This window comes from Centroberyx affinis, unplaced genomic scaffold (assembly GCF_046629955.1).
Source record: "Centroberyx affinis isolate AG114_WGS23_722 - 3 ecotype Tasmania unplaced genomic scaffold, CSIRO-AGI_Caff_v1 ptg001494l_1, whole genome shotgun sequence".
In the NCBI taxonomy this organism is placed as follows: Eukaryota; Metazoa; Chordata; class Actinopteri; order Beryciformes; family Berycidae; genus Centroberyx; species Centroberyx affinis.
The window spans coordinates 353,750-367,026 of NW_027279959.1; the positions used below are offsets into that span (position 1 = coordinate 353,750).

The 13,277-nt window shown below is 44.1% G+C and overlaps 1 protein-coding gene across 2 annotated transcripts in view; it reads left to right on the top strand.

The window, feature by feature from the left end:
- The window catches only part of nxn (nucleoredoxin), a 50,766-nt gene that overhangs the window by 29,526 nt on the left and 7,963 nt on the right, over positions 1-13,277 (top strand). For both annotated transcript variants that reach the window (XM_071527148.1, XM_071527149.1), the window contains exons 2-4: positions 8,856-8,973; positions 10,909-11,042; positions 12,968-13,068. In XM_071527148.1, coding sequence (XP_071383249.1) covers positions 8,856-8,973; positions 10,909-11,042; positions 12,968-13,068 — 353 coding nt within the window. The remainder of the gene's footprint in view (positions 1-8,855; positions 8,974-10,908; positions 11,043-12,967; positions 13,069-13,277) is intronic.

Consider the following 13,277-nt stretch of genomic DNA (forward strand, 5'->3'; position numbering starts at 1 on the left):
TTGTTTTATGAGGCAGTGCAGACACAGAGTGTCATTGTGATTTACGAGGCCCCTTGCTGGCTGTGGAGGGTACAATCGCACCAAAAATATCCCTTCCCAAGTACACAGAAAGTATGTGACTCAACATATGTCACTTATTGTGTATATTGTGCCTTATTGGATGTGTTCATAACATTGTTAAATATCTAAGCAGTCTGTCCTTCTTATCGAGGGCAACAGTAAATGCGTCAGTGGTATTATTTTGTCATGAAGTCTGTGTTTTGCTCCATGTGAATTTACTGCAGAAATGTCCAATTTGCAAAATGACTAACATGTGCAGAGAACATACTATAGGAGCCGTTTACTACACACCAGTATGCAATAACCAATTAGCTGTAAAAATGTAAGCGCAGTAGAAAACCACAATACTGAGTGCTAACCAGTCACCTAAACATATAGATGTGCAGGATTGAATAGAATAGATAGAATCCAGGGTTGCCTTGGTTATTCACCTAGAAAAAAACATTGATAATGTGTCTGTGAAATTTTCTCTCTCCTTTCTATAAATATTAATGTGTGGTGTTGGGGGGGGATCAGGGAGTCGAGCAGCGGCTACAGCAGACTTCCCAGGGTTCCACTGCGAAGGAGGAGTGGGAGTTAAACGCAGGGTCAAACAGGGGTCACGACAGGGAAGCTAAAAGTCTAAACCCGACACCCAGCCCCCTCCCATGGTACTCCAGGAAACTGGGGTACCAGGGAAGCATTATTGTTATAATTTATGCAATGCTGCTGCGGACCGATTTACTCAGTTTAGCTAATTGAGCAATATCTGTAAAAAGCACATGCATACAAATCAAGTTGCACTGAAAGGCTTATTTTAATGTGCGTTTTTGTAATAGGAATATGCCTGACTATTAATAAGTAATCGCTTAAGATTCCTGAATACAGAGGCGCTGAAGGCAGGGCGGTAGCAAAGAATTAATGGAGCTGCACAAGGTGTTTGGGGGGGGCATGAGTTTCGGAGCATTTCAAATATGTGTGTTTGTGCCTTTGTGAATGTGTTTGCCTGCTGCCAGGGTCCATTCCATACTGTATTGGATTACAGTTAATGCATGAGAGAGTGTGTGTTGAATTACCTCTGGCGGACAGCATGTAAAAACTCCAAAAATGCACTGGGCTTTCCAAGTCATGAGGTGGACCATCATTGTGAGTATAATGGTGATCTCAAAAGGTCACGCTGTGGCTACTGATAGTCCAGGTCCAGCTGGTCCAGAGCCAGACCAGCTTTGTATCACCTGGATCTCTGTTAGATCCTGCAGGCCTCAACTTGATGAGATGCAGGCTGATGGCGCCGGGCGCAGCTACCTAAGAAATCATGATGCAAATTTCAGACAACATGCTTACTGTCATAAAAATGTTGCAGTTGATCATTATAACTCACTTTTTTTGGAGTTGTACTTTCAACAGCATGTAATGATTGACCTGTGGTATGTTTGTCTGTGGTTAGGAATATATCAGCATGACTTCACATTACTGCCTGCTTCACATACTGTATGTACTCTGCGTGTGTAGTTAATTACTTTGCTACTATGCTTTTAGCCATTTATCGGAGAGAGAGAGAGAGAGAAAGAGCAGACAGTCTGTGGGGGCAGGGAGGCAGGCAGGATTGGTCTAAACACCACTGGGAGTGAAGAATGCCCCCCTGCCGTACTGACCTTTGACCTTGCAGAATGTAGGCCTCAGGGGCAGCCCACGCCTGTGGAGAGACAATGCTGCAGATACCTATTGAGCCCTGGCTTTTTACTCCTTTACAATTCCCCTGCTTTTACGCCGCATTCTTCACTACATAAAAACTTCTCGCCATACAGAGCCCCAAGTTTGGATTTAGAGCCTGTATTCAGAGGGTAGCTTTTGTGCCTCCACACAAGGCTGGAGGGGAAACACCCCCTCCCTGTCTCTTTCTGGTTCTCTTACTCCATTTCTCACTCCCTCATTCTTTCTTCTCTCTCTTTTTTCTACTCGGTTATTTCCCCTAAGCCCTCTGACATTCTGGCACCTGTTTTCCTCACAAAACCGTTAATTTATCACTGAATTATTAACTAAGAGCCCACAATGTGTCTGGCACTCGGTGACATGTCCTGACTTGGGGGGTTGCCATGGCAACGGGGGCCTTCATCGAAAAAGCAATTTAGCCAGCATATCAGTCTGCACGGAGGATCCAGCGCCAAAATGGCTGGGCCAATGAATGTTATAGGATAAAAAAATACGATATAGCAGCGACATTATGCATTTAAGAGGCAGGGGATTGATGTGAAACCGGTGTGCTTTCAACTCACAAAAATCTGGGAAGTGCATTTGCCCATCATAATGGCGGTTATATACTGCAGGATGAGCTTCTGTAATGAGCTCAGTGGAGTGGAGTGAGTGGCCTGTAATGTTTACACTTCCATTTCAGGCATTTAGCTGATGGCTCACAAAAATACAAAAACGCAAATGGTGGAAAAATGAGAATAGCAGAATTGGTTAACATTTCCGTTCCACTGTAATTGCAGGTACCCAAGTAAAAACGAACTACAAGTGATAATAAAACAGAACATAAAATATGTAAAAGGATAGTTTTTCTAGTACTGGATGTAATGGGAAAAGTATACGCACATTTGAAGTGCTGGTGGGGTAACAAGAGATGGTTCATCATCGGTGTAAGACATAAAACGGGGAGCGACTGTGCAGTTGTCTTGACCGGGTAAAGCGCCGGTCGGGTCACAGCACAGATGGAAGCGCTAAGTAACCCACTAGCTGGGGTAGAGGGCTGAAGTACGGCTAAGAGGTGGGAGGGGACGGTTCCCTTTGTAGCCGTGAAGAGCAGCAACAGGGTTTTGAAGTGGATACAGGCAGTTACTGAGAGCCACAGGAGCAGATTGGGTAGAGGCGGGGTGCAGCATGGAAGAATGTAAGTCAAGTCAGGCAGCAGGGGCCCAGCCAAGTACAGTGGTGTAGTGAGCAGATGCACGGAGCAAATTATGAGGACGTAGGCCGTGATCAGACAGGATGAGTTTGTTTCTCGTCTTTTTCCTACTTACGAACAAAACGCAGAATGTCTGATTTTTACCAGGGTTTGAAAACTGCCTTGTACTACTCTACTAGTCAAAAGTTTGGACACACCTGATTTAATTTACTATGTTTTTCATTCTCTTAAAGCCATTTTGATCTAAAGGCTTATGCTTAAATGTAAAAAATGTGTTTCTTAGACAAATACAAATAGTGAAGTTGATGCCTATGTGTGAATTTCTTTCCAAAGAAGTCAAAGGGTGGCTACTTTACTTTACTTTACTTTACTTACTTTTGGTCACTGCATAATTACATTTGTGTTATTTCATAGTTTTGATGTCTTTACTATTATTCTAAAATGTGGTAATAGTAAAATAAGGAAAAATGTGGTGTGTCCAAACTCTTGACCGGTAGTGTACATGACCAATGAACTTATATGTACTATATGTAAAATATGGTTTGATTCCATTTGTAGAGGAGTAAATCCTCCTTGTCAGAATGCAGTGTGGAGGAGATAGCTTGATTTATTTTATTTTTTTTAAAGGTTGTGTTAGCGCCTGCCTTTTTTTCACCCAAAACAACAGTCCAGCCCTGCCCCCCCACCCCCTGTCCTTCCACAGTAAATCTTTATGGTCAGAGATCACACCACCTGTAGGCCGGCTCTATAAAAAGACCCAGTAAAAGACAAATGCTTTTGTTGAACATGTCTTGAGGGGGCCGGTCAGTCCGTCAGACAGAGAATAGTGGTGTGTCTTCCATCAAATATAGGAAGAAGCCCAGCCATTGATCACCTGACCGTCGTTTCCTCTGTAGGTCTCCATCACCCATCAACTGTAAGAATCGAATCATGTTCTTGCCCCATTTTTAAAAAAAATCGTCTCTTTTGAACTATAAAATCAAATCAAAGTGAGACAGGACTTTAGTTTCCTCTGCCTCCTCACTCCTCTCTGAATAATGTGGAACGCATTACAGGTTTTATAGAAGTCGGAGCTGTGTACCAGCCTAACAGAAAGCACCATGCCAGTAAATTCCCCTTGACTTGAATGAAAAGATTATATGGGGAACATTTTTGCTCTACAACGAAAGCCATTGAGAATTCACCAGCAGGTTAAATTAAATTTCATGGATCTACTATGTACAATTATGGAATAGGAATACTGTAGGTTGTTTATGAGGAAAGGACAATTTTCAAAATACGCCCAAGAGAGCCATAGTCCCAGGAATGTACAACAGACCAAAATGCTACACACAAAATTAAATACAGGAGTGCTTTCGTTTTGTTTAGCTATGAGAAGAAGTGCATAATACTTCTGCCTTATCACTGTTTGACCTACATATTATACTCTAAAAGATAAAGAACTATACCCCTGTCAGCAGCACAGCAGGGTGGTGCACATGCGCTCCATTGTGTGGGGCTGAATTTCCTTTGTAGCTGCACTGTTGTAATGGAGTAGCAGTGTGAGCGTCTGGCAGATGCCTCAGGCCTGACTGGCCCAGTGAAAGCAGATCTGTGAGAAGATAGGGCCGGGACAATGATAGGTGAATTGGGCATGATGACTGGAGAAATTTCTTCCACTCTACTTCTCTCAACAGGGTGACACTCAACCAGCGAGCCACCGCACAGATCCACTGGTTACTGACAAGAGGCCAAATTTCACTGTAGGATGGGGCCTGGGCTGCAGGGGGTTTCAAATGGGACTGGGCCAAAACTGAAGCAGATGTGTGTGTGTGTGTGTGTGTGTGTGTGTGTGTGTGTGCAGTGGAGGACTGAGAAGCACTGCAGGGAGTGGGGGGCTCTCTGCAGAACCTAACCCCCTTTTAAACAAGAGAATGTTTCTAGTAAAGTGCAACAGTGCAAAGAAGCATGAAAGCGGCCGCCACGCATGACACTCAACGTGGAGATGTGGACATCTTGGGAGTGATTTTGCTTCCCTACTTTTTTTTTTTTTTTCTTTTCTTGCTCACTCACAGCATAGAGTGAAACGGTACATGCAGTAAATTAATGCAGTCATTGATTCCATTAAAAAGGTTTAGCTACAGAGAGACAAAATCAGCATTTTCTTCAGACTCCACTTTGATCCGTGGGGCGATAACCTTTTCAACCCTCTTCTGAGAGCCTTTAATGTGAGATGCATACAGATAGCTCCATTCAGTGGAGTTTAGCCTGTTAGGCCTGGTATGTCCACACATGCTGATCTGCTGGCCCCACAGTGGGCTGCTTTGCTCCCACTCTGCTTCTGGAAATGGATCCGCAACCATGCGTGATCCAATTAGCATGATGAGCACCGGGCATAGCGCGAGCCTAATGCCTGCGTGTCCAGGAGAGTAAATGGATTGTTAGTATGGATTCACATCTCTCCCTGGAGTCTTAACAGTTGGTGGGCTCTCTACAGGGGTTATTGGCATAGTTAATCCAGTGTGTAACCATATAGTCAAGCCTCCTGTCTGTTGATGTTGATAATGAATAGAAGTGCCCTTCGAGAATGCCGAGAGTGGCAGTATGCAATCCTGCAACAGTGAATACAATCTTTAACAATCTACACGTGTACGAGTAACGCTGAAACCATTTCAGACTCTGCTGGACTCATAAATTTCTTATCTCTGCACCAGACATCTGTCATAGATGAGTAAAGCGTACAGAGCAGAACATAGCTTATGCTTTAATTAAGTCAGTCCTACAACAGACTAATAAAATCTAACAAGACTACAAAAATATCAATGACACCATGTCAACTAGGTTAAAGATGATTTTCAGCCAAGGAATAAGAACAGATTTGACAGGATGATTTATGTGTGTTGTTTAGCGTAGCATATCATGTCGCTGCCTGTATTTATTGTCTCAGCTACAATACACAGCCTGTGGCTATCCACAATGAGACAGCGTTTTGGGGAAACAGTCATTGTGATCACTGTGGCATGTGATCCTCATGTTTTCTATTCACAGTTAGGACAGAGGAGGGAAGAGCACGATGTTACTGTGAGAATGACAAGTTCTGGAGAAAAGAACGACTCCATCTATTGTCTTCAGCGTTTTTACCAGCCGCAACTCTATACCTTTCGCAAAGTCCTCGTGTTTAAAAAAGGCGAGGAGTCTCCCTACATGCACAGATTAGCAAATTCAGCCGAGCCAGTAGCAGGAATGACAATGGATGAAAACTCACCATGCCGTGAATGACTCCAGGTCATGTAATTATAATCATGTTGTAATCATAAGGTCAGTCATGTGCCCTGAAAACATAATCTGCCTTATAGCTGTCTCACACACTCTGAATGCAGATCGAAACCCAAAGGGATTTAGCATACAGACAGAATTCAGGGATGCAGTAAATTAGTGGCACAAGGAGGTGGAATTGGTTCTGCCTCTGAGTTTGCCACACCAATCTCTCTCCCTGTTGATGCTGCAGGATGAGAGCCTGATAGGACTGAAAAAGCCTTAGATTGGGTACAAACACCCATCTTCCTCTACACTTGCAATAAACATACTGTAAAAGTATGTCTGTGCTATAATTATCTAAAAATTATCATGGGGGGGGGGCGATAACTGGATATCAACCTATGATAGGGTTTTGGCTTAAAGCAATGCCTTTTAATATTAATCTAATTAAAGAATAGATGTCTGTTTCTTAGTTTTGCAGTGCATGTTATTGAAGCCTTGTCATTGTTTGAACACCTGTCTGTTTTCACCATCATATTAGCTGTCTAATATGCTGCTACGAAAAATATAGCATAACAGTGTGGAAACCTCTGGGCCTTGACATGGGAGCTATTTCTTGACATTTTCCTGCTAGCGGAGAACTGATCCCCCATCATTCTACCTTTTCTTGCTTTAACATGTCCCCCTCACTCTGCTTCGGCTAAGCCAACACTCCGACTCACATCATCAGCACCCTAGCTGTTCATGTTGGATGACAGCAGGCAGCCAAGTGAAATGGCTGCACTGCTGAGTTCCACAGATGCAGCGCTGGGCACATTAGTTATTGGAGACAGTCACAGTTAATGCCCCTAACCCCATCAATTTGCGAGCTGAGATTGAGTTTCCAGAGGCCGGGGAGAGCATGAAGCGTGTGGTAAAACTGTTGACTGTGGCAGGCACTGAAGTTTGCTTTTGAGGGACTTCCAGACCAACATAGTCGAGAGGCTCCGGGTCGTCTTCTCCATGGGACAGACCGTCTGACCCCTACAGTCACAAAGGGCCTGTGGTCGACCCCGCACAAGTTCCACATGTCATCATACACTCGCCGCACAGGGGGACGCACACTTTACACATGCTCTGTGCAAGCTTTCCCCTCTGTCATTCAGGCTGCACATCAGTATCTTCAAGCCTGGCTCCTGCAGTGAAGTCACTGTTTTCATAAAAAGAGCAACAAAAGGTTTTCATCAGCCTGGAGCTGAATGGTAACCGAACTCCTGGCTTACTTCACTGAGCCCCAAGGAAAGCAGCCCTCACTTCATTTGGCTCACAAGCTCTTAGAATAACTACTGCAGGATCCAGACGACTCAAATCATTATGACACTGCTACCAAAATGTTGGGAGTGGTGCAGTATAGTAACGCATAATATACTGTGTGGCACAGTTTAATATGTGTTTATTTGGCAAAGCTGAGATCACTGGTCCTTTTTTCCTATTTTGACTTGAATTTTGGCATTTGTCTCACTCTAGATGGCTCTCAGCAAAGTGACTTACGGCATTTTGAACCCTTATTTAACCAGCTAAATTGACTAAGAACGCAATCTTATTGACCGCAACTCCCTAGAGGATCTAGTTTCAGGGAGAGAGGGTCAAACACACACACACATACACACACATACACTCACACCTGCCAAGTACAATCACAGTCTTATCCTTGACCACTGAACTGCTCCACCTTAGGAGTTGTGGGGCCACTTCCTTTCTTTCGGACACTTTGACAGTAGTTTTTTCAGGGTGGAGACGGTGTTTCTGACTCCATTCACCCTGCCTGAATTTTAACAGCTGGTACGGGAGTTCAAACCCGGGACTTTCTGGTTCTTCAATAGTTGCTGAAGCAGCAACTTTGCATAGTACTGATTGATGCTCTTCAGGAGAAATGGCTATTCGCAGTGTAGAACTCTTCCCTCTGATATGGAAAGTGAGTTTCAGATATGTGAAGCGCTGGATCTGATCTCTTTGATGCTGAGGACTACACTGATCGCTGAACCCTATAAATAGTATCAGTCCGTGCACAGATTTCCGGTTGTAAAGAGTCTGTTCCACATTTTATGTGGTTGTATTAATATCAACCGGTCGTACAGGAGGCACTATAATTACATTTAGGGCCACCGGTCCCTCATAAATGCCTGTCAACGTATGCATCGTATATTCAACAAGCTTCAATAATTTACAGTTTTGTACACTTGGGACGGATAAAGGAAATGCCTCATACAGTAGCAGGGCAGCAGAAGCAGTACTGCAGAGGGATTTGTCAAGTGTAGATTTTTTGAGCTGCATACCCCCGTTTGCTCTTATTCCTGACACAGCAGGGACAAAATGCCCCCGCTTGAATTTGCTCCAGTACAGCCTCTTTAAAGTTAGATCACCCCTGCAGCAGTGTGATTCTCGCCCTCAGCTAATTCACCGCAGGGGCTGACTGCACTCCTGTTTTTATTCAACCTGCCACTTTCCTTACTCCCTTTTGCACAATAAAGAGGGGGCTTGTCTTATAAATACATACAGTACTTGGTTGACATTTGTTAGTTTTGTTTATAGCAGTTCAGGTGAAAAGGGCTGCATTGAAGACCGGATTTTAGACCGCATATCAAAATCTTTTGTAAATTTTTTGTACTTCTCCTGTCGTCCTTTCTCTCTCTAGATGAAGCTGTGGAATAAGTACAAAGTGACCAGTATCCCTTCTCTGGTGTTTGTGGATGCAACTACAGGGAAGGTGGTGTGTCGGAACGGTTTACTGGTGGTCAGAGATGACCCTAAAGGTGAGGTCAGCAGCATCCTCAGCCACATACACACACACACACTTTTGGTATAGTACTTGTAAGGACATTCTGCTGATTTATAACCACTCCTTAACCCCTAACTCTAAACGTAATCCTCATTACTAAATGGTTAACTAACCCTCAACCCCAAAAATATCCCTTTTTGTAAAGAGGCCTTGAAAACATTAATGATAAATTATTACTTTTCTGGGTTTTCTATTCTTGTGGAGACATTTGAAGTCTACATATAAATTTCTCACACACTTTCTCTCTCGTGCTCACATACACACACACACACACACAGAGACACAGAGACACCACACATAATACACACTTGCCTACTCTCTCACAGTAATGATGTGTGCCAAATGCCTGGTCAGAATTCCCTGTGGAGATATTGCAGTGCCACATCATTCAACATTTGGATAGAACATATTTTACAATAAGTTTCTCTCTTATTTGTGTTGACGCTACTGTAATTGTGGCGTTGCATGAATATTACAGAGTGGCCGTGTCTCACTCCCACATCTGCAAACCTATAATTTATGCGCTTTAAAGTGGAGACGGAGAATTAGCAAGAGTGGGCTTGCATTCCATTCTGGTAGAGAGGATGTGATCTGTGGCTGCAAAGATCTCAATATTTTTGTAAAATTCTGCTCTTCAGACCCTGTTAGGTCAGCCTGAGAAAGTCCCATTATTAGTCATGTGAGAAGGGAGAATAGCGGCACTATGGCAGCACAGCGGCACAGCGGAATGGATTTCACATGAGCACTGTGACAGATCCGCTGTCTGCCTAATGAAACCCAGTCCAAGCCTGCCGTATTATTTCCATGATTCATTAACTGTACATCCAAACTAGATGTGGGTAGAGAAGAGATTAATCTCCTCCTTCAGTAGCAAAAAAGGAAGCCATGGGCACTTGATTATGTTGCAAAGTAGAGGAACGGTGTAGGTGGGTGGGGGTTGGTTGTCCTTCCCCAGGAAAAATGTTGTGCATGTAAAGCCTGCACTTTCTAGCAATGCTACACCACTTTCAATAAGGAAGCGGGGGCTATATTTTTGTTTTGTTTTGTTGTAGCCAGTCTCTCTGTTTTTTTGGAAGACCAACAGAGCCTTAAACTCAGTTTGGTAATGGCAGTGCCTGGTGTGACCATTACAAATCAAATCAGCTGAGGCATCTACGGTTAGGAGAAAAGAAGGGCAGTAAAAGTTTGCAGTGCATTGAGGTTGGGAGGGGCGGGTGAGGATTCGGGACCCTCTCTCTTTCAGTGTTGATGAAAGGCCTGACTTGAGTGGCAGCAGACTTGCCTGCAGCGTAAAAGATGGAGTGCACTTTTACAATCAGGACAACAATAAAAGGCCGAGCCAGCGCAGCGCAGACGTGTCATTCCTGCCTAATGAAGCCCTAGACAACCGGGCTCGCATAAAGAAGCCTTTATGAACCAGCCATACAAGGTTTTGTTTATGATTACCCCCTTTTTTATTTGGTCGTACCAAATGCATCTCTAGAGCTTGACACTGACAATGAAGACACCTTGAAAAGGAAACGAGAGTGAAAGAAAGCGAGAGGGGGGTATTGCTGGCAGCAGCCCTCATTCGCTCGGGAGGCATGGCTTTCAGTCATCATTAAAACCACATTTTGCATCTGCTGCGGTCGCATTTCCAAAGGCAGATGACACCAGTCACAAAAGAGCCTGCGAGTAGTGTATGCACGACAAATGCACATGATTTTATTTAACATCTAATAGCCATGACAGAGAGACGGACAAAGTGCTCTGGTCCTGAATGAGGGATTGTGAGGCAGAAAAGCTTTCCTCTCCTCTCTGTCCACTTACCTGACACATGGCTCTTTCTATTCTTTCTTCACCTATTTTTTTCCCCCTACTCCTTCCTTCCCCTTCCCCTTCTCATCGCTCCCTCCATTCTCTTCTTCAGGCCTGGAGTTCCCCTGGGGGCCGAAGCCGTTTGCGGAGGTGGTGGCAGGGCCTCTGCTCAGGAACAACAGGCAGACGACAGACAGCAGCTCTCTGGAGGGACACTACGTGGGAGTGTACTTCTCAGCACACTGGGTGAGTGTGGAGAGCAGGGACGGAGGACAAAGAGAGAGCAGAGAAGGGCCAGGGAACGGACCCTGGTTTTACCTTTCGGGCCCCTAACTATGCTGTGACTTAAGCGCTATCTCTATCAAAACATTGAGGCATCAGGAAGAAGCAGAGAAGTCGTCATGACGGATAAAGGCCAGGGCTGGGACAGTGGAGGGTGGAGGCGACTCCATTGTGTTAGCATGTGTACATTAACAGCGGTTAGCTATCCTTGTCTTTGCTTTTCACCACCTCCTCTGGGCCTTTTAAAGTAGGCATCAGTCACCACACCCTACTGACATCAGGCTATTGTCTCTGTCTGTGCTGGGCCTGCTGATAGCTTGTGAAGGTCATGACTCAGTGATGCATGAGAGGCTTTATATCATTGGTGAGCTGTTCCTGATGAGATACAGTGCAGGCTCCTGCTGATGAAGCCAGTCTCCACAGCAGCTGCCAGAGCCGCAGCCTCAGAGACCGGCCCTTCAGAACCGTGACGCCTGAAGGCTGGCTCAACCCCCAAACACATACAAATTGAAAAGGACAAGTCACAAAAGCCATTACATGAGACCATTTGTGGTATTTTAACACCACAGTCCCCCTGGTTACTCGTGTAAATCTAGCTGCCATTAAAATAATATTACAAGCACGACATGCCAGTACCTAGCCTTGGCGTCTTTTACACATACAAGTATGTTAAGTTTTTCCCCTATGTTCTCGGGACCTGAAATGGCCCGTGGCAGGGAACAGTGACCCATATTTCACGGCCCATTTGTCATTGTCACTTGCAGTTTTGGGTAATGTTACTTTTAGAAGTGACTCATTATAATACAACTTCATTTTAAAAAGTAAGTTGATAAGTCACAGCATTACAGCACTGTTGCAGGTGTTGTAATTCTTTTAAATAAAAAATTGCAACAGGGTGCAAAGAATCAACAAATTAGATAGATGTCATACTTATTTACATACTGGAGATAATAGCAATATGATTTGAACTAATGTGCAAGAGACTACAACTTACTTATTTGAAAACAAAAACTTATAATATGTATCAAAAAACTAGCATGTTAAGTTACTAGTTGCCATTAAAAAGTAATGCAATTTCACAATGCATTGCTTAGTATTTATCAATACACATGTAACTATCCATAATCCAAGGTGAGCATTCATATAGAGGCACGATTCAGAGTTTAACAGAATGATATACTACCATGCAAATCAGTAGCATAGCAAACATCCATCATAAATCTACAGGAGCATAAGACAGACAGCAACATTCACCAGCTACCTACTCTAGTTTACTCTTGTTTACATCTTACCCCAAACATGGATCTTTTACTCTTTACTATGTATGATATAAATAATCAGCATTTTGTATTTTACTATATTCACCAGTGTGATGGAGACAGCGAGGGAGGGAGTTTGAAATGCTGAGAGAGAATCCAGTGTGTAGGAGAGGGACATCGATTGGAAGCTAGACTAGTCTGGTTGTTTTCCTTCCTGCGCTGCTTTTCCTTCCTGCGCTGCTGCCATGGCATACTGATGTCATCTTAATGCCAGCCATACCGCCACTCCCCCTGCTTGGCTGGAGTGTGCACTCTCAAAACACACCCACACACACACACACACACGCACACACACACTGAACAACCGCAAATGCCTCCGAGCTAAGGCATTACAGCAGGATTAGTGTTTTAAGAGAGTGTATCTGAAAGGAGGTGGATACAAAAGGAGAGAGTATTCGTAGTTTCTGGAAAGATGTTTGGTAACATGGAGGGGGGGAGTCAGGAAACACCCAGGGCAATGGAGACCTCAGCAGCAATCCTAAATATTTGTCACCATCTGTATATTCGCACCATTATCATACCCTGTACACACTCTCTCCCTCTCTCTCTCTCTCTCTCTCTGTCTGTTAGTGCCCACCATGCCGCAGTTTGACCCGGGTGTTGGTGGAATCATATCGAACTGTCAAGGAATCGGGTCAGAAGTTTGAGATCGTGTTTGTCAGCGCTGACAGGTGAGATTCACTGTGCAGTATATAGGCTGTCATACTTTTTCTCACACACAGACACACACACACACACACACACAGATCTCTGTCTCTGTCTGTCATGGAGACACACACAGACTGCTAATTTCTACCTGCCAGTCCCTCATGCAGGACCATCATTATAAACGCATGTTTCACAGCCAGGCTTTGTTCAAACCCACATAACTTTATTTTAA